The sequence below is a fragment of the Artemia sp. Qi Xiang Cuo genome, chromosome 12, assembly GCF_049724085.1.
Source record: "Artemia sp. Qi Xiang Cuo chromosome 12, ASM4972408v1, whole genome shotgun sequence".
Classification (NCBI taxonomy): domain Eukaryota; kingdom Metazoa; phylum Arthropoda; class Branchiopoda; order Anostraca; family Artemiidae; genus Artemia; species Artemia sp. Qi Xiang Cuo.
The window spans coordinates 17,508,178-17,530,057 of record NC_142805.1 but is presented as its reverse complement, the minus strand read 5'-3'; the positions used below and the strand labels follow the sequence as shown (position 1 = coordinate 17,530,057).

The 21,880-nt window shown below is 34.4% G+C and overlaps 1 protein-coding gene across 2 annotated transcripts in view; it reads left to right on the top strand.

The window, feature by feature from the left end:
• The window catches only part of LOC148945852 (uncharacterized), a 78,186-nt gene that overhangs the window by 43,141 nt on the left and 13,165 nt on the right, over positions 1-21,880 (top strand). For both annotated transcript variants that reach the window (XM_089097852.1, XM_089097853.1), the window contains exons 8-10: positions 5,341-5,516; positions 16,379-16,464; positions 19,427-19,606. In XM_089097852.1, coding sequence (XP_088953978.1) covers positions 5,341-5,516; positions 16,379-16,464; positions 19,427-19,606 — 442 coding nt within the window. The remainder of the gene's footprint in view (positions 1-5,340; positions 5,517-16,378; positions 16,465-19,426; positions 19,607-21,880) is intronic.

Below are 21,880 nucleotides of genomic sequence, written 5' to 3'. Positions count from 1 at the left end.
AACCACCATTGGATATGCTTTCTAAAAGCCAGAATATAATTTGTACTTTACTGAAAAAAATTCAAATGAATTTACTGAAAAAATGTGCATTGTCAGTTTAATATACATATGGTGATATTTATTCCTTAAAATCTTTATTAATTTCTGATTTCTTAAAGTTATAAAAGCGAAACTATTTGGAAGAGTTTTTTCAGTAAAGTACAAGTTATATTCTGGCTTTTAGAAAGCATAGGGGTTTCGAACTCTACTCATATTAATTTGTGCTCGTTTTGAGTTTGCCTCTTTTATTATAATTTCTGTTCGTTTTGGGTTTCATTTATTTATTGATACTGATTTGCTTGGTAGATTATTTGATTCTATTTTTGGTCATATTTGGTTAAATGGAGTTCTTTACTTTTTTTTGAAAAACTTATTTTGTGAAAAAAGCTTTTTTTAATTAATTTCTGTTTGTTTTATATTGACATAGTTTTTTTTCCGGGAAAAAGACTGAGCCTGTTCTAAAGTTCGGTCAAACTGTCAAACTTTTGGAATGGATAGCCAAAAAGGGATAAAATAATGATACCTTTTTCATTAGTTTTTACACAGGGGGCAGGCGGACCTTTTGTTGGAAATCACTATAGAGTCCGAGTGCTCAGAGCCTCAGGTGATACCTTCATCTGTCTCTGAGTACTCAGATCCACCTTTTTTTGGAGCTCATTATAAAGTCTGAGTGCTTAGAGCCTCGGAGTGCTCTGGGTAAGGCAATACCTTGAAGTGGGGAGTGTGGGATATACCACAAGAGTGTAAAAATATTAAATAAAATGTATTTAGTGTCAGGAAAACGGGGGAGAGGGGCATTTGCCATCCCCCCTGCCAAGGCCTAGAACCGCCATTAGGTATGCTTTCTAAAAGCCAGAATATAATTTGTACTTTACTGAAAAAACTTCAAATGAATTTACTGAAAAAAAATGCATTGCCAGTTTAATATACATATGTTGATATTTATTCCTTAAAATTTTGATTAATTTTATTTCTTAAAGTTTTAAAAATGAAAACATTTAGAAGAATTTTTTTCAGTAAAGTACAAGTTATATTCTGGCTTTTAGAAAGCATAGGGGTTTCGAACTCTACTCATATTAATTTCTGCTCGTTTTGAGTTTGACTCTGTTATTTTAATTTCTTTTTATTTTGGGTTTCATTTATTTATTGATTATTTGCTTGGTAGATTATTTGATTCTATTTTTGTTCATATTTGGTTAAATGGAGTTCTTTACTTTTTTTGAAAAACTAATTTTGTGGAAAAAGTTTTTTTAAATTAATTTCTGTTGGTTTAAAATGACATAGTTTATTTCAGGGAAAAAGACTGAGCCTGTTCTAAAGTTCAACAACCATCCCTTCCATAAAAACCTTAAATACCCCCTGGGCATAACTTAAACCCTTACCCCTAATCTCTGGGGTTCGTTTCAACCCTAAAATCCTCGTTACATAACAACTAGACTGCTTCGTATGGAATGTCTGTCTAAAAACTTCCATCAGATTCATTTCGGGACAATACGACGTGTGTGTGTGTGGGGGGGGGGGGGGTAGCTGTAGCTCCCCTCCGATCACTTTGACTCTCAAAAGGAGTACTAGAGCGTCTAATTACCAATCCAATGAGTCCCCTTCGAAGTTTGTATGATCATGTTTTCTATAAAAAAACCTTATATGCCCCAGGGCATATATGTCCCCAACCCTTGCCCTGAGGACGGGGGGGGGGGATTTATTATCTTCAAAGATATAATTTTCAGACCTTTCAAATACGTTGACCAAAATGACTATCTCAAAATTTTGATTGGGAGTGTTTGGGGAAGTGATGGGCGTGGGGGGGGGGGGGCATTTGCCCCTTTATCACTTTCGACTAATAAAAAGGGCACTGGTCCTCTCAATTTCCAATCGAATGAGCCCTTTTTGAAGCTTCTACGATAAAACTTTCTATAAAAACCTTATATGGCCCAAGGGCTAACTTACAACCCTTGTCCTGAGAACTATGGGGGGAGGGTTGTCATCATCAAATACATAATTTCCAGACCTTTCAACTACGTTGAACAAAATAGCCATATAAAAATTTTGATCGGAAATGTTTGGGAGTGTTTTGGGAAATGATGGGTGTAGGTGGTGGGTGTAGGGCATTCGCGCTCCGATCGCTTTTGAATGTTAATAAGGGCACTAGCCCTCTCAATTCCCAATTGAATGAGTCATTTTTGAAGTTTCTACGACGACGCTTTCTATAAAAAACCTTATATGCCCCCAGGGTATAACTTACAACCTTCGCTATGGGGACTTTGGGGGGTTTGTCATCCTCAAAGACATAATATCCGGACCTTTCAACTATGTTGAACAGAATGCTATCTTAAAATTTTGATTGAATGTGTGCGGAGAAATCATGGGCCTGAGAGGGGGGTTAGTTGCCCTCCAATCACTTTCAAACCATTATAAAGGGTACTAGCCCTTTCAATTTCAAATCGAATGAACCCTTTTTAAAATTTCTACTACACCACTTTCTGTAAAAACCTTAAATGCCCCCAGGGCATAATTTACAACCCTTACCCTGAGGGCTGTGGGGGGATTGTTATCCTAAAAGACTCAATTTCCAGAAATTTCTACTGCTTTGAAAAAAGGCTATCTCAAAATTTTGATTGAATGTGTTTGGGGAAATGGTGGGCTTGAGAGGGTGGTTAGTTTCCTTCCAATCACTTTCGACTTCTAAAAAGGGCACTAGCCATTTCAATTTCAATTGAGTGAGTCCTTTTTGAAGTTTCTGCGACAACGCTTTTTATAAAAAAACTTATATGCCCCCAGGGCATAACTTACAACCCTTGCCGTCAGGGCTTTGTGGGACTGTCATACTCAAAGACCTAATTTCCAGAACTTTCAACTACGCTGAACAAAATATATATCTCAAAATTATGATTGGATGTGTTTGGGGAAATGGTGGGCGTGAGAGGGGGATTAGTTGCCCTCCAATCACTTTCGACTATTAAAAAGGGCACTAACCCATTGAATTTCCAAATGAATGAGCCTTTTTGAGGTTTCTACAGCAACGCTTTCTATAAAAACCTCATATGCCCCTAGGGCATAACTGACAACCCTTGCCCTGAGGGCTGAGGGAGGAATGTCTTCCTCGAAGACATAATTTCCAGATCTTCGAACTACGTTGAACAAAATGGTTATCTCATAATTTTGATGGGATGGGTTTGGGGAAATGGTTGGCGCGGAAGGGGTGTTAGTTGCCTTTAAATCACTTCGGATATTAAAAAGGGCACAAACCCTTCCAATTTCCAATGAAATGAGCCCTTTTCGAAGTTTCAACGACAACTCCTTCGATACGAAGTGCCGTGGTCTAAAAGAAAGAAATCAAAAAACAAATGATACATTGTGCAAACATCTTTCTTTACTTAGGCAAGCGTTGCCTATGATTGTATAACCGATTATTAATGAAACTTATTATGATTGTCTTCAGTCAACACATGTTCATAAAGGAATTATCATTAGAATAATGAAACTTCTGGTGAAATATCCTATTTTGAAGATTCGTGTTAAGCTGAGTTCACCTGCACTGAACAATGACTGTCAACAAATCCTGCATTTGACACAAAATTCATCCAAAATACACACAAGAAGGAAATTATTTTTCTGCTCAGGCATGATTCCAGTACATTAAAAAAAAAACTGTGTATAAAAATTTATTCGTTTGTTATACGTGTTGTTGGGTGGGATCCGACATTTCCTTCTTGTAAGTGTACTGATGACAAGAAACTAGAGATCTTTTAACCCTGACGTTTATAGAGGTTAGAACAGGCCCTGGCTCCCCAAAGGCAGAATTAAAGTACTGTCTCGTATTCTCTGCAGTTTGGTTGAGTCCTGGCGACATCTATTAGAAGACGTCTTGAGAAAAAGAATTCAGGGTCCACCTACCTCTCACGTAGAGGTCATATTGGCTGTTGATTGAAATAAAGCTGAAATAGCATATCAATTATAAATTTTGAGTAACTTGGGTAGAGATTTGACAAATCCTTTTCTTAAATGCCTTGGTGACAAGAAATTGTGGATTCCACGTTTTCCTCCCACAGAGAGAAGTTCGCTCCAATCCTGATTCCCAAAATATGGGCTTTTAGTTCCTTATAAGCTTTGTTACCATCTGAAAACCCTGTCTAGTAGATGTCTTAATGACAAGAATTCAAGACATTCTTCCACCTAGATGACACGAACATTTATTAAGTCTTACTTCCCGCAAAGTTGGGGCGGATTCCCCCTTTCCTCCTCCTTTTGTATGTAAGGATACCTACTAAAAAGGGAAGAGGTGGAATCAATGCTGCCTCTTCACCAAGTTTTGCTGAAATCCAATAGCCCACTTTATTAGATGTTGGCGTTTGTAGTAAAAGGTGTTTAATCGTAATAGCCTATCAGTGCATTTTTTCTCTTCTAAGTGTTTGATTAATTAATGGAAATTTGATTTTAGTATTTGCTATTTTTGGTTATATAGTTGTTTTTTAATTGGAGTAATTTAAAACTTTTCCGTCTATTGACTAGAAACGAGAAGAACTTAAGAAATTTTAAATTTTTGAACTTTTGAAACTTTTAGCTTATCTGATTTTTTTTTTCAAAATTTGAATTTGAGAAATCTTTAGCTTAGCTGAAAACAAAGAATTAACATAAGCAAGCATATAGGAAAGAGAAGGGGGGGGGGGTCGAGCTTGACACTGTTTTTTTTTTCATTCTATATTTAGTCCAAAACCATGAAACCATGATGTTTTAAAATTTTCAAAATTTTACAAGGGTAAAAATTATGTGTTAAAGCAATTTGAGGGGACAGTTTCTTGCTCAAGAATTTAAATGAGAGAAGAAAAATGCGGTTAAAATTCGGATATGGTCTTAGTGACCATATGGAATAAACGAAAGATACTAATCCCTAGTAAAACTCTTCAACATGCTCCAACCTATATTGGAGACGTCCTCCTCATAGAGGAGGAGCTATCATGGATACATCCTCCCTTAGGAGGAAGAAAAAATAGGCGACGAAACCTTTCTTTTAGAATTCTTGCAAGGTGCCAAAATACAGTTCATTAACTTATGTTATGGAGTCTTTGAGCAAGAAATGCTTGACTTTTATGCCCATTATGTGCCCGATTATGCCCATTAAATTTTATGCTCAATCATGGCCAACATTATATGAAGAAAAAAGGTCTCTTGAAATGTGGTTGTTGAAGTTATCTTCTCTTTTTTTGTGTTTGTCGAATCTTGACAATTCCTTACTACTATTTCAGACTGATAGAATTTTTTTTATGTTTGTCAAGTCTTGACAACTACTGTCTAATATTTCAGATTATCAAATTCATCTAGTCCACAAGTCTCAACAGTACCACGTCCACCTATTCTGGAGACATCGTCCTTTAGGTCTGTTAGCAAACCCAACGCTGTACAACCTTCCCCTGCTTCCTATTCTGCCAGCTATCCTCCTGCCCATGGAAGTCTGATTGGAGGAGGCTCCTCTCTCAAAAGTAAGATTTTAGTGCTTCTATTTAAATCAATAACTTTCTCAATTATTTCTATAAATGATTATTTAATTATTATTTAATTTTTAATAATTAATCAAAATAAGAGTATTAATTAAAGTTTAATTATTTTGAATTACTGTTGATTTAATTATTAGTTTATATACTAACCCCGTTAACTATATAGTATTCTTTAATTATTTAAGTGGATAAAGCAATTAATGATCAAATTAATCATATAATAATTATGGGCTAAAGTTAATTTTTGTTTCATTTATTGTTAATTATTTGTTAATTGATTAAAGTAGTATTAAAATAATTTTTTCTTTTTTAATTATTCACTTTCTATTTTAAATCTGAGTTCCAGAAAGGTTGTTTAAGTTTTTTTCTCTACTAGATTGTCTAAAGTCATTTACGTAAACCAATGACTCATTTACAATAAAACATTTTTACTATTCATTAAAAAAACAAAAATCAGTCCATCATTTTTGGCTTTGAAATAATATATTCATGGTGTAAGAGGAAAAATTTTATCGATAAGACCTTACAATTAATTATTAAAAATACAGAATCTACAAAGGAGTGTTTTAAAAGCCCCTAAGTGGTTGTGTTGAGTTCCTCTTGAACTAACTCTGAACGTAAGATCATATTATTGGTAAATTGTCAACGTACCCTTCGAAACAGACTTTTTGTGTGGAATTAATTATAAAGTTAATTATTGATAATTAGTTGAATGAAATAGTTAATTATGTACTGACTAAATAAAATATTAATTATCTATAATTAAGAAATCTTTATATTAACTATTTTAAATTAGAATTATTTAACTGCGGATTTATATGGTAACCTTGTATTAATTTTATAATCAATTAAGTTAGTTATACAGTTACTGTCTAATTCTTATTTAATAATTCATAATTTTAGAAATTAAATTAATTGATTGATGAATTATAAAGTAATCAAGATTTTTTAATTGATCGGTTTAATTTTTAACTTTTAATTTTAAGTTTGGGTTGCATTTTATTTATCTGTACCGCATCTGTGCACAGTATATTTCTGCACAGTGCTTCTTTAAAGTAAAATGTTCAAACTATTCATTGGAAAAAAATAATCTTTTGTTGCAAAACTAGTTTGGGGCGTTGGTTTCTTCGAAATAGCACAGTTATGTCATAAAAGAAAAGTCACATTTACGATGTAAAAGTGACATTTACGTCATAAAAGAAAAAAAAAGTGACATTGATGTCATAAAAGCGACATTTACGTCATAAAAGAGAAACCTGACATTTACGTCATAAAAGTGAAGTAGCGAAACCTGAAAATTAAACAATAAAAAAAACAAAGACGCAAACAAGAGTTTGTAATAAGCCCTTTAGTAGAATTGTGCCCCGTATGTAATTGTATTATAAACTTCTTGAACTATATCTGAATATCTGAAGACATTTTATTAGAAAATTGTACCTATACTGAAAGATAGATTCTGTATTAATCTGTCTTTCCTTATGAATCTATCGTTCAATCAGTGCCAACGGAAAAATAGCCTTTTTCTGGATTTGAAATAAGCCTGTCTGGCAAGTTTGTATGAACTTATTTTACAATCTTTCTGAGTCAGTCGATGAACGAAGGTCGCTTGTATTTAATATTGTTGAAACTTGTCTGACTAGTTTTTAGACACTATTACTCAGTCTGTGGACAGAGCCATCGATTTGCAGTTCCAGTCTCGGTTCGATGTGATCGAGAAAAGTTTGAATGATTTAAGATCAAAAGCAATCCAGGATAGTGGTAAATTGTTAAAGCTTGAAACCAAACTGGATGAAATTTATCAAAGTACTCTTTCGGATAAAGTTATCATTTCTGATGTCGACACTTCTACTCGTGATTTAGTCAACCTTGGAGAAAAAGCTATTGATCACTTAAACACTCTTATGGGCCTTCGTTTTTAAAAGATCTGTTGTTAATAATGTTAGGCGTCTTGTAGTTGTTGATCAAACTAAAGCTCCGATTGAGCTTACTCTTGCTTCTGAAGCTTTGTCGGTTGAGATTTTGCGAAACCGTAAGAGCCTGAAAGGTTCTCGGATTTTTGTCAATGAAGCGCTCACAAAACAAAGACAAGAGGTTTTTAGACTAGCACGCAATAAATTCCACACAAAAAATGTGTGGACACTTAGAGGTGTTATATATTTGAGAAATGGTTCACATATTGTATGACAATTGCTGATGTTGACGATTTCCCTGTAAAACGATTGCTGATGTTGCCGGTATTTGCAGTTTGGAGACTCGACCGTCTGTTTGGATAAAGTATAGTTACATTATGATATGGGTCGTTTCCAAGGATTTTAGATTCGAAGTTGAAATTTGATACCCTTTTAAACAACACAATTGTTAGTGACGATGACCTACCAAGTGTAAAGTGTCGGAATGTGTAGTGACGATGACCGGTAGTGACGATGACCAGTAGTGACGATGACCGGTAGTGACTTCACGGTAGACGATGACCTACCAAGTGTCGGAATGTGATTTTTTTTTTGCGAACAGTCACCAGCTACCCAGTGTTCATGACCAGTGTAAATCTTTTCTAAGCGTACTGCTCTTAAATGCTCAAGGTTTACAAAGTGCTCTCAACGAACTCAGGTTCCTACTAGCTTCATGGCCACATGACGTTATTACTGTTTGTGAAGTCTTTTTATCGGGTAATACTCTTGTTTCCATGCTGGATATCTCCAACATGAAGTTTTTTTCCGCAATAGGAAAGTCAATCAATCAATCAATCAATTTATTAATACTAAAAAAAACAATACAATTACAAACTTAAAAATTTAAACACGCCCAAGAAGCTAAGCTTGTACAGGGCCGACAAAACAAATAAGACACTATTATAAAACAATTAAAAAAAAAAAAAAAAAAAAAAAAAAAAAAAAAAAAAAAAAATAAAAAATTAGATAAGAGACATTTATGAAAATAGGAGAAAATAGGAGAATTATTTGAAATATATTGAATGAAAAAAAAAAGACATAATTGTGGATAGAATGCAAAAAATGAAGAAAAAAAGGGGAAAATACTATACTGGAAATACCCAGCGAGAAAGTGCCTTTGCAGAAAGAGATAGAGGGACATCAGGAGGGATGGAGTTCCATAGTAAAATAGATTGATAAACAGGAGACCTCTGACCTGCTGTCGATGAACGCTTAGGTAAAATGAACCTGCGATAAGAGCTACGTAAAAAAGAAGAGTACCTACCTGAGCCTGACAGAAAGAAAAACTGCTGCAGAGATGGTGGGAGTCTACCTAGAAAAGCAGAATGTGCTAAATAAAGGTAACTATTACCCACAATACGATCCAGCGGAGCTATTCCAGTATCATTATAAAGATCAGAGGAAGGGTGAAAACGAGGAAGAAGAAAAGTAGCCTTCACTGCCCTATTTTGGGCTCTTTGAAGTGAGCAGAGAAGAGATTTATTAGTACTACCCCAGACAGAACAGCAATAAGAAAGGTAAGGAAAAATAAAAGCATAATAAAGAGAAAGCATAACATCAGGGGGAAGAAATGAGTTAACCCTGTATAACATTGAAGATTGGCGGAGGACAAGGGAACGGGTATGAGTTATATGGGGTTTAAAAGTAAGAAAACAGTCAAGATACACACCCAGAAATTTCACTATAGTAGCTTGCGGTATAATATCATTCCCATAAGTCAGGATGGTTGGTTCCCCTGCGTCTCTCATACGATAAGGGGTTCTAAAGTGTACAATGGCACTTTTTTGGCTGTTGAGAGTCATACCATTTGACCAGCACCAATCTTTTACTTTATCAAGAAGACCTTGAGCTAGGGAAATGGCAGATGGCAGGTCAACTGCAGCAATGAAGAAGTTACTGTCATCAGCAAAAAGTATAGGGTGCACAAGGGGATGAAGACCATCAACAAGATTATTAATATAAATTAAAAACAAAAGTGGTCCAAGCACAGAGCCCTGTGGGACACCTTTCACAATAGGCAAGGAAGAGGAAGAAGTACCATTAACCGAAACATACTGAGATCTCCCTGAGAGGTAAGACCTAAACCATTCAAGTGGGATTCCATGCACTCCAAATGAAGATAATTTAGACAAAAGAACAGAGTGAACGACCATATCAAATGCCTTTGAAAAGTCAAGAAATAGACCCAAAACACACAAGCCCTTGTCAAGATTAACACGCACAAACTCTGTTGCATCTGACAGTGCATGCAAGGTAGAAAAACTAGGACGAAAGCCATGCTGATGGTTAGTTATGAGAGAATTATCTGCAGTCGTATTAGTACTAAATACAAATGAAGAGAGTCTACAATACACTACTTTTTCAACAACCTTAGAGATTACAGGAAGGAGAGAAACAGGTATATAGTTTGCAATTAAAGATGAATCATCTTTTTTAAACAAAGGTACAACAGTAGCACCCTTGAATAAATGAGGAAAAACACCAGAAGAAAGAAAGAGCTTAGTTATGTGTGAGATGGGGTTAGAAACAAACTGACCAATTTTTTTAAGAACATTACAGCTCAAACCAAAACCATCAACTGTACGGCTACTTGAAAGCTGAAAAATAATGTTAGAAATTTCGGTATCACTGCATGGAAAAAGGAAAAATGACTTTTCTGCTAAGGGAAAACTACTTACTCTGCTGTAGGGTGGATTAGGAACTGAAGGAAGTGAGGTGAAATACGAATTGAAGGCGCTCGCTGAAGAATTTATCTCCACGAAAGATCCATCAGCTTCCATGTAGCGACAAGGGGGGGGGAATGTTTGAGTTTCTTGTGGGAAAGATCTTCATTAACTACAGTCCAAACCTTTCGCAAATTCCCCTTACACTCATCAATTCGAAGCAAAAAATATAGCTTTTTGGCTGCACGTACTGAAGAAGTAAGCACATTTTTATAAAGTTTATACTTCAAAAGATCATCCTGTGTCTTACTTTTACATGCAGCCTTAAACAGAGACGCCTTCATATGTGTAGCATTGATCAGACCTCTGGACATCCATGGACATTTAGGTATGGAATTCCTTGGCCTCTTTCTAAGAGGAAAATGCTTATCCAACAGAGCTCCCATACGACACAAAAATAAACTCGTTGAACAATCAACATCATTAGCTTCAAGAACACTAGACCAATCATTAGTCTGAAGACTATGTATTAAATTAGAAATTTCTTTATCTGTGGAAGTTCTAAAAGAAAACTCACCCTGCTCATCCACAACAATCTCGGTTTGAGGCACAAAAAGTGAAACATAAATAGGGAAGTGATCAGAAAGATCAGTGAAAACAAGACCAGAAGTAAACTTCAAATTCGAAGAATGAGAAATGAAAATAATGTCTATTAAAGTGGCAGAATTTCTAGTAGGGTCAACACGAGAAGGAAAAAAAATTGAAGGAAGTAGACCAGCAGAAAAAAGCACATCAAAGAGATGGTCACACTCATCACTTGATCCAATATTTAACATATTACAATTAAAATCTCCCAAAACACAAATACGTTTTTTAGAGAAAGACCCCACACAAGAAAGTTGATCAAGCAAATCACAGAACAAATGTGTTGGAAAAGGAGGGGGCTTATAAAACAAACAAACAGTGTCACATGCAAACTGGCTTTTCAGATCAATAACAAGAGAATAAACTGACCTACTATTTGACACTACTGATGTAAACAAGGATTCAAGGTCAGACCTTCTTCTAAACTCAATATCAGACTTTATAAATAAAGAAATACCTCCTGAGCACTTTGTTACCATTCTGGGGATATGAACAGCAACATAACCATGCATATCATAGGCTGTAAAATTTTCACCATCAGATAACCATGTTTCTGTTAAACCAATTACATCAACAGGGCAAGAATTATCAGACCACAAATACGATTTCAGACTATCCCATTTCTCTCTTATCCCACGCACATTCAAACAAAATACATTAAAGCTACTATTTAAAGACAGTGAGTGTATAATTTTATCACAATAATCAATGGTAGTGTGATAATTACAGCTAGAATTAACCATAAATTCAAGGAGAGGGTCAAGCGTGTGAGTCTCTTGTTTACCAGCCCTAATTGGTTGATCAAATATAACCGAATTAAGAATAGAAGAATTCAAAAGAAAAGAGAAATCACCCATAATTATCACAAATAATAAATATACACATAGAAATATAAGTGGGATGGCACAAATTATCCAAAGTATTGGACCAAAGTATAATGTGACACCAGTTGCTATTACATGAGCTGCAAGTGTGCTGGACTGACAAAAAAATAATAGTAGTTAGGCTACATGAAGGTGAGAGGATCACAAAAAGCATAATGAAATATCAGTAAAATGAAAGTAGAATCAAAGTATTGGCCCAATTTATAATGTGTGACCATAAAATTATGTAAGCTGTAACTGACATTATAAATAAATACAAAAAAAAAAAATATAATAGTAGTCAGCCTACCTGAAGGTGATAGGATCACAGACAAATATAAATGAATATCAATGGAATGACACATATTATTCCAAATATTAGCCCAGAGTATACTATGGGTAGTAAAAAATTATGAGAGCTGCATATATACTGACATGACAAAAATTTGATTGAATTCAGGGTACACAAGGGTGATAGCATAAAAAAATAAGATAAAGAAATATCAATGAGATGGCATATATTATTCAAAATAATGACCAAAAATATAATATGGGACCAGTCAAAATTATGCAAGTTGCATGTGTGCTGACATGAAAAAAATATGATAGAATTCAGGTTACAGGAAGGTGATAGGATCACTAACCCAGATAAGGGAATAATAGTGGCATGGCACATATTCATCAAAATATTGGCCCCATGTATAATGTGGAACCAGTCAAAATTATATGAGCTGCAATTATGCTGAAATGACAAAAATATGAAAGAAATCAGCCTGCATAAAGGTGATAGGATCACAAACAAACATAAAAAAAAAAAAAAATAAAAAAATAAATAACAGTGGGATAACATATATGATTCATAATATTTGCCCAAAATGCAATATAGTACCAGTGAAAATTATATGAGATGCAAATGTGCTGACATGACAAAAACATTATAGAAGCCAAGCTACATGATGGTGAATGGATCATAAACAAACACAAAGAAAAATCAGTGGGAAGGCACGTATTATTATAAGTATTAGCACAAACTATAATGTGTGACCAGTTGATATTATGGGGGTTACAAGTATAATGACACAACAAGAATATAATGTAAATCAGACAACGTGAAGGTGACAGAATCACAAACAAACATAAAGAAATATTAGTGGGAAGTGTCATATCGTCCAAACTATTGGCACAAAGTGTAATATGATACCAGTCTAAATTATGTGAGGACAGTAAAGAATAAAAGAGGAATATTTTAAGAACAGCAAATAAATCCCTACAGAAACAATGCAATATATTATAAGAAAATAAATCTAAATCCATCACTTTAATTTATCTGCATTTGCAGCACATAAATCAATTTCACTCTGATTATTAAACTTAACCACTCTTCCAGATTGTGTTTTATACAGGATATCACCTTTACTCGACCAAAAATTACGTAAGCCAAGCTTTGACTTGGCATATGAAAGAAGTTGTAAGCGTTGTTTTGTAAGTGTCTCAGAAAATAGAATCCCTTATCCTTTCAAATCCTTCTTTTGTCTGAGAAGCAGTTGACGAACTCGTAAGTTGCAAAATTCAACAACTATGGGTCTGGGTTTTGCAGATGGTTTGCCAATTCTTTTGGCTGATACAAAATCAGACTGAATAATTGGTATGCCAGGAAATTTCCCAGCACATAGTGACAGGAATTGACTTTCAGTGTTTTCAATGGAGGTCTCCTCTTTCACCCCAAAGACAATAATTTGGTTACTCAAAGCCTGCTGTTCAAAACGGTCATTTAATCTTGCCAGGTTAGACTGGATAGGCTGGAAAGAGTTTTTAAGGTCTATCATGGATGACTCTAAAGTAGCGAATGAAGATTCAACAGAAAATATGTGTCTGTTATAGCTTTCAAGAGTTTTATCCACTAGATTACTAAGATCTAGGTTGAGGCCAGCATACACCTCCTGCTTGATTGCATCCAGCTTATCTGAAGAGATAGTGACATTATGTTGCATGAATGCCTGTTCCTCTTTCATTTTAACCTCTGCCTCATATACCTGGGAAGAGATTTTAGCGAATATAAGGTCATCAAGTGACCCTTTAACTAAAGATTTAAGGTTTTCAGTTTGTAATGACTCTGCTAGCAGTTTATGTGTGATTTTACTGAGCTTTATGTGGATAGTGAGCATGAGTAGCTGCTCTGAAACAGATTCTGATCCAGAGACTTGGATTGAGCTGTCAGACCTTAGTTCACGAGGTGGCTTGAGTTGACTTTTCATTTTTTATCTGAAGTAAACAACAAAACAGGACCAGGAATAAGCAGTGGTATAAGATAGTTTGGGTATAAGGCAGGATGTAGTCCACAATGAAGCAACAAATTTCAAATACCAAAGCAGGGGATTGTGAAATTTGAAGAATAGAAAGCAATCAGCAAAAAAAATCAAGCAACAACAGTAGCAGTGGCATGAACCCAAGGATTGGTTACTGTAGTCAAATTACAAGTTAACATTGGTATAGGTCTCACCTGATGAGTCCCCTCTTACACCCCAGGGGTGGGGGCAGCTATGTGTGCCTGCCTTTACCCACTGGTAGGCAGGTAGAACCAGTACTTCAGGAGGCTTAAAGTGTTGCTGGTTATGCCAGAAAACCTCAAATTCTGATCTGATCTATTACCACCGTGGGATTCCCACGTCTTTTCAATTTTCAAATTTTTCGCCAAAAAAAAAGAGAAAAAATTGGCTTAGCAAGTTTATGTTCGAAATATTTGGTCTTCTATATATCTGTTTGGGAGGAAGGTATATGTGGGAGCTTACTCCTCGAGTTACTCCATTGGGATGCTTGCCGTTTATTTTATGTTCTTTTTACAAGACCTTCTTCTAGTACTCCAGCGAGATTTTGTATAGTTTTGAGCCAGTACTTGTTAAGTTGGCAGAGTGTAAAAAACTGTTCTTATATCGGGCTATTTCAATTTTGACCTTTCAACTTTGGATTCTAATATTAACAGAGAATTTCTTCAAAATATGCTTTCATCAGGTTTTCTGCCTAGCATTTCTCTGCCTACTACAGTTACAACAGCTACTGCTACGCTGTTGGACAATATATTTTTCTGTGCCCATTCATTGAGAGCAGTAGAATCGTCCGTGATATTGTCTGATATGTCTGACCACTCTCCAGTTAGTGCTCTTTTTTATGTTGCCCAAAATTCTCCTCATAGGCAAAAGTCTTCATGAAAGAATAAAAGTAGATGTGATAGAAGTGATTAATTTTCAGTCTTTACGTAATCTCATTGATGATAATGATTGGTGTTCTGTTTTTTGGATCAGATAATGTAAATGAAGCATTTTCGTGTTTTGTTAGCCAAATGTCGCTAATAGCAAACCTGGTCACTTCGTCTTAAGTTCAGCATAAGAATTATTTACAGAAATTTGACCCATGGATTTCTGATGAGATTGTTTCGTCGATTGAAATAAAAAGTAAATAAAAGGGTTAAAATAAAAGTAAAAACAAATATTTGTCCGTTAAAACACAGGATTCGTTTTAGAATTATCGTTAACATAGAAATAAGTTGAATTCTATTATAAGGTTTGCTAAACGTAAATATTATAAAGATAAGTTCGACCAATATGAATCTGACATGAGAAAGACATGGAACCTTATTAATCAAAAGATTCTACCCAACCAATATTCAAGTATTAGTATTGATTGTCTTGAAGTTCATGGGGAAAATATCTCAGACCGTAAAATAATTATGAATACTTATGGTGATTATTTTAGTACTGCAGGATCTAAGCTGGCATCTAGTGTAAAGTCAGTTCCGGAGCCCCCCTGATTTTAACGATTTTGTCCCTTCTGGGATATTATTTTCGTTTTATGAAATAACTCTGGATGTGAAGAAACCTATTTTTAAACTTAAAACTATTTCTACTGCAGATGATTTTGGATTTTCTTCTCGATTTGTCAAACAAGTAGCATCCAATATTACTTCTCTCCTTGCTCATATTTTTAATTTATTTTAAGTTTATGTAATTTTCCCCGATTTGCATAAAAAGGCAAATGTTATTGTTTTATATAAAAGTGGGAGTCCCACTAACCCTTCAAATTATAGATGTATGTGTCTCCTTTCTGTTTTTAGCAAAATTTTTGAAAAAATTGCACATAGGCAACTTAATAATTTTCTTTTAAAAGTTGAACTTTTTTTCTTTTGAAAGAAAAAAGAATCTGAAAACAAAACAATTTGAAAATTTAAAACTCTGAGTCTTTTGTGGACCGCCTGAAAAAAAGGATATGTTTTTCGTGTTTTTTCTGTTGTGCGTGTTTAACTGGGAATATGTTCTTGAGGGCAAATAAATGTCCAGTGGCTTGAATTTTCAAAGTCTCCTGTGCTTATATTTTATTATTTCAATAACTGAATAATGTAAGATATTCTGAATAATTTAATTAACTGTAAGGCAGACATCTTTTGTTTAAGTCAAAGCTATTAGTACAAAATACATAACTCGATGATGATATCTACTGACCCCTGATGCCATATAAAAGCTAGATGCCATACATAAGCTATGAAATTTCAAAACGCCTACTATATTAAGATCGGATGTGTTTCTTAAATTCTAGTACTTTGAAAGAAAATACAATCTCTCGCAAAAACCTAAACCATGTCTGTAGGTACTATGGGCAGGATCTGGTAGGTCGATCCTATTTATTTAAGAATATTAAGTTCTATTTAAATTGTATTCAATTCTTTCTTTTCGTAGGAGACTACTCAGATTTGAGATCATGTTTGGAGCCATCAACACCATCTTCTTTGACAGAATCCAGTCTTTACCTTGGGGCCCAGCCAGTAAGTGTAATTAAGCACAGATTTTCTTTTTCATTTAAGAAATAATTCACTTTCGAACTCCAAAAATGCGTGATTCTTTTGAAAGGCTGAAACTTCATGTAATTGGTCACTTCTAAGGTAGCTCGCAAGGGAAACGGCCAATTTATTATTTCTTACTGGTGCTACTATTGCAGGAGTAACCAAATCTCTTGATTTTTCACATTGGATAATTCATTCCAGTTTGATTTCTGGGAGATGTGTCCTCTGTAATAAGTCTTTTTGGACGCGGCTAAGTGTCGTGAAACATAGTTTAAGAAACTGTGAGCTATAGTTGTAAATATATTGAGATAATTTTACTATTCTGATGTTTTTTGAGTATTGAAAAATACTAGTGGCGACAAAGAAGCAAGAGTATAAAATAAAGGAAGTAATAAAGAATGCATTAGATATATTAAAGAGTAAAGAATAAATTTCGTATAGGAGTTCCGGCAAATTCCCCCAGTATAAAATTTCCCCTGAAAAGTTCAATTTTTTTTCACTGTTGACTCTCACACTGACAATTAGAAACTAACTTGTGATCAAAAAAGGAATGTCCTTTTTACTTCCAGAGAGAGTGGGAGTAATCGAGTTACGTCACACTTCGAAATCAATTATACCTTTTTGGACACTAATAAAACAATTAAAAACTTGCTTCATATAAAATTTCATGTTAAAGTCTAAAAATGGCATTTAAAAATGATTTGAAATATCACCTCTGTCACTAGCCAAAGAGCTTTTCGAATGACGTTCATATAAAAAGAAATAGACCCTTAAATTATATATTTATGTGAGGTCCAGATGGTAGATAGTTATTCATATTCCCCAAAATTCTAAAACCCCTTCCAAAAAAAGAAAAGAGGGTATTTTTTGGTCAAACTATGCGTAAAATTCGTCACATATGCAATTTGTCACTGCATTCAATCCACAATAAAATGCAGTCATTTATGATTAGGCAACGAAAAAAAAGATGGATACTGTCCTGTGAGCATCTAAAGGCCAACTGTTTCTGACGTTTTCCCCAAAAAATAGTTACCCGTTCTATAGAATCACTCAATAGTTTTTCTATTAGGTTTTACTGATATGTGTTACAGACACTCACGGATTATATAAGGTAAAAATTATTCAAGCATATATTATTGCGACAAGTCTATTGCTTCCTCCTGTATTGAATAAAATAAAAATATAACATATATGTTGCTGTGAATGTCCGAAATCTGGTTAATGTCAATATTCACCGGTGAACGTCCAACATTTTTCTTTCTCTGCTTGGATTCAATTAACTTTGCAAGTCGGCTTTTTTAGTTTTACGCAAGCTGTGATGGTAAAAGTTACACTTAGGTTAGGTTATGTTAATTTAGGGTAAATTTGGTTGTAGATATCAGAAATGGGTTAGAAACCTAACTTAACCTAGCCCAACTTAACCAAATAAATCTAGCCTAACCTGTCATCATCAAACCTTGCATTAAACTGAAAAAGTTGTGTGGCAACGCTGACTAAATCCAAGAAAAAAAAAGATATTTCGGATATTCACCGGTGAATGTTGACATTCACGAATTTTGGGCATTCACGGTAACATCTCTCATTCATCAACTAGATATAGCTCTTATGTTAATGAGTGTTTTTGTTTCATAAGCAAGTCATATGTTGTGATCTTAATATTGCCTATAAACTACACAAGTGCTAAGATTCATGTATGAACATAAATAGAATGTAATTTAAGCCTTATAATTGATTTTTATTGATATGAGCTTTGGCATTTGTGAATATGGAAAGGAGCTGACGGATTCCCTTTTGAAACTGTATGTAGACAGTTCCCGTTCACCAATAATCTTTATGGACGAATTTCACAAAATTCTGGATTTAATTTAACAAAAATTCTGGATTTAATTAAACAAAATTTAACAAAATTCTGGATTTAATTAATCAAAATTTAACAAAATTCTGGATTTAATTTAACAAAATTTAACAAAATTCTGGATTTAATTTAACAAAATTTAACAAAATCTTGGATTTAATTTAACAAAATTTAACAAAATTCTTGATTTAATTTAACAAAATTCTTGATTTAATTTATCAAAATTTAACAAAATTCTTGCTTTACTTTAACAAAATTTAACAAAATTCTGGATTTAATTAAACAAAATTTAACAAAATTTTTGATTTAATTTAACAAAATTTAACAAAATTTTTGATTTACTTTAACAAAATTTAACAAAATTTTTGATTTACTTTAACAAAATTTAACAAAATTCTTGATTTACTTTAACAAAATTCTGGATTTACTTTAACAAAATTTAACAAAATTTAACAAAATTCTGGATTTACTTTAACAAAATTTAACAAAATTCTGGATTTAATTTAACAAAATTTAACAAAATTCTTGTCCTCCAGACAAGATTCTTCGAATGACCGAGGATTTTTACTGTTCACACTATGTTGGTTATTTAATTAAAACGGTGTGGTTGTTGCATTGGTTTTTCTTTCTACTAAGGCGAAAAGGATGGCATGCATATCAAAATCTACTTTCCAGAACAGAAATTTTATTTTGTTTGGGTGTTTTTTTTTCTTTTTTTTTTTGCTGGGAAAACGAAGATCACGTCAAAAATGTGTGATCCATACCCCAAATATTGTTGTCTTTTGTTTATATGTGTGTTTTCCCTTCGCCGGGATAAGGAGCAGAGCTGGTATGTCAAAATATGTTCCAGAATCCTATTCTGTTTTATTTGAAGTTATTTTTTTTTTGCTCTGCTGAAAAGAAGGCAAGGCACCGTGAAAATTGCGTTCCTGTACTGAAATCCTGTTCTTTTTCATTCCAAAGTTTATTTTTCTATTTTTCCTGCAAATACTTCCTCCTCCTGCATCCATCCCCCTTTTGATGTATACAAGCATGAATTGATTGTACCAGATGAAATTAGCACAGTATGAAAATTATTTTACTTTCCAGCATTTTCCCAAGCCTGAAGGTGCAGAGTCACTGACGAGGATAGCACCCGGGGCCAATTTCAATCATATTGAGCCAATTCCACCATATCAGGCGTTTTTCCCTCAAGGCCGAGAAATGTCCTCTTTCAATTCGGTTTCTCAAAGTGGACCTAACCCGTATCCCACGGCTCCTATTGTCAAGGTTAGTTTACATATTTCTTCTTATGAATTGCCAAGGCCATCGAAATCTAAATTGTTTTTTTTTCAAAACGAGCAAGAGATGTGCAAAAAAAAGAAGGAATTGACTAATTTCGACCAAAATAATTTTGGTCGATATAAATAATTTTTTTAGTCGACTAATTTCGACCAAAATAATAATTTTGGTCGAAAATGTTATGCATGTGTCGTGGTTTTATCTTTAGCTTATCTCGACCAAAATAATTTTTTTGGTCGACTAATTTTGACCAAAATAATAATTTTGGTCGAAAATGTTTTGCATGTGTCGTGGTTTTATCTTTAGCTTATCTCGATCAAAATAATTTTTTTGGTCGACTAATTTCGACCAAAATAATTATTTTGGTCGAAAATGTTTTGCATGTGTCATGGTTAAACGTCGGATGAGGAATCGAATGGCGCAGTCAGAGGTAATCAAGGAAAATCGAAAAGAAGACGATTTTCTTAACTTTCTCTGGCTGCATAAATCAGCACATTCAAAAATCCGGCTACGCAGGCAATCTGTTCTCTCTCTTCGCTTGAAAGGGCTCCAGTCCCTGGGGAAATGCTCGGTGGTATGGGGCCCTTTGGTAATCGTCAAGTTTTGCTAATTAATGATTTAGTGGTTATGATTCGCTAATTAGTCATTGTGATCAACAAAGTACGATAACAGCAAATGGCTATCATAGAAACAGAAAAGAATAGAGGCCAAATTTTCGAAAATTTCGCATCTAATTTTGTCGTTAAAACTTGCATTGACTGAATGTAGAGCAATTGCCTTTTTTGAACGGGAAAACCTTACAAATAGTTGGTCTCTGAAAATATTCTACTGTAGGTAGGCCTTTACCACTGAAGCTAAAATCACGAAGAGATGAACCATGCATATGCAACGTTATTTTTTTAGGAGTGCAGGGGGGGACTAATTCATTAAAACACCCCCTCTTCCACCTCCTTTCCTACCGTAAGATTATATTTTAAGCTTAGGAAACCATGAGAAACAGTCAGAGTAGACACTGGAGGGGGGAGCGGATCTTACTCTGAAGTATTTATTTGTAGTGCAGAATTACCACATATTACGTATAAAATGGAAATATGTTGTATATGTGATTTGAAGCTACTGGTTCATAGCTGCACGCAGGTTTGACCTTTTTTTGGAGGGGTGAGGGCAAGGTTTTGTATTTTGTTGGAGGACGTCAAAACACGAAAAAAGGTGTATTCATAGGCCATAGTTTTGGAGGGAAAATTTCCTTAAACTGTGGGTGATTCTTCTGTTCTACACTGTTTCTATGCACAACTAACTTTTTTTGTTGAATTGCAGAAAAAATATTGTGATTCTTTTTTATGTAGTTTTTTAGTAATATTGTCGAATCAGCAAAAATTGAAAAAAAAAGACAAATTCACATATCCTGAGACGACTTTTTGCGGCTCCACTAATTAGTATATTCAAAAAGTCGGCTTCACTAGTATTCTCTTGGGTCCCTCCACTTGCTGAAAGCTTTGTCGTCTGGGAGGGTTTTGACGGCAACCCTTCGCTATTTAGCGATTTGCGATTGTGAACGACATGGTACGATTACAACAGATATCTTAGGAAAAAGGAGGCCAAAAATTTGCTGGAAAGGAGGCAAAAATTTTTTGCATTAATTGGGAGCCATGTTAGTTTTCAGAGTGAAAGAATGGCTCTCCAAAACGACGGTCAGATGCGTGTCTGGTTAGATTCGCATGTGCTTAGCCCGTTCAGCGTGTATAATATTATAGTGATAAATAATACGATAATATAACAATAATTACATAATAGAAAAATTATCAAATAATGTAATAATGGGTAATATAGATAAACTTTTCTTTCACCCTGACAAAAAGAAAAGGTTTGGATTCAAACTGTTCAAACCTTTGTTAACGTTTACTCAGGGCTTTGTCCCTTGTGAGGAGCTCGGTGGCTGGGGCTTTCGGCTCTTTGCTAATTGGCAGGCTTTGCTAATTAGTGATTTGCGATTGTGGCTAAAAAAAAAGTGCACTAACATAGATGACTATATTGGAAGAAAAAATAGAAGACAAATTTTGCATAAAATTGTGCCATTAATTGAGAGCCAGGTTAGTTTCCGGCGTGATATAATGGCTCTTCTAAAGCGGAGTTAAGATGTGTGTCTGGTTAGATTTGTTGATTCGCAAGTAAAATTCGTGCTTAGCTGCAATAGGTTGCAGCTAAGTTCCAAGTTAAACCTTGATTGGCTCACAAGTTTCACGCTCATTAATATGCATTTTA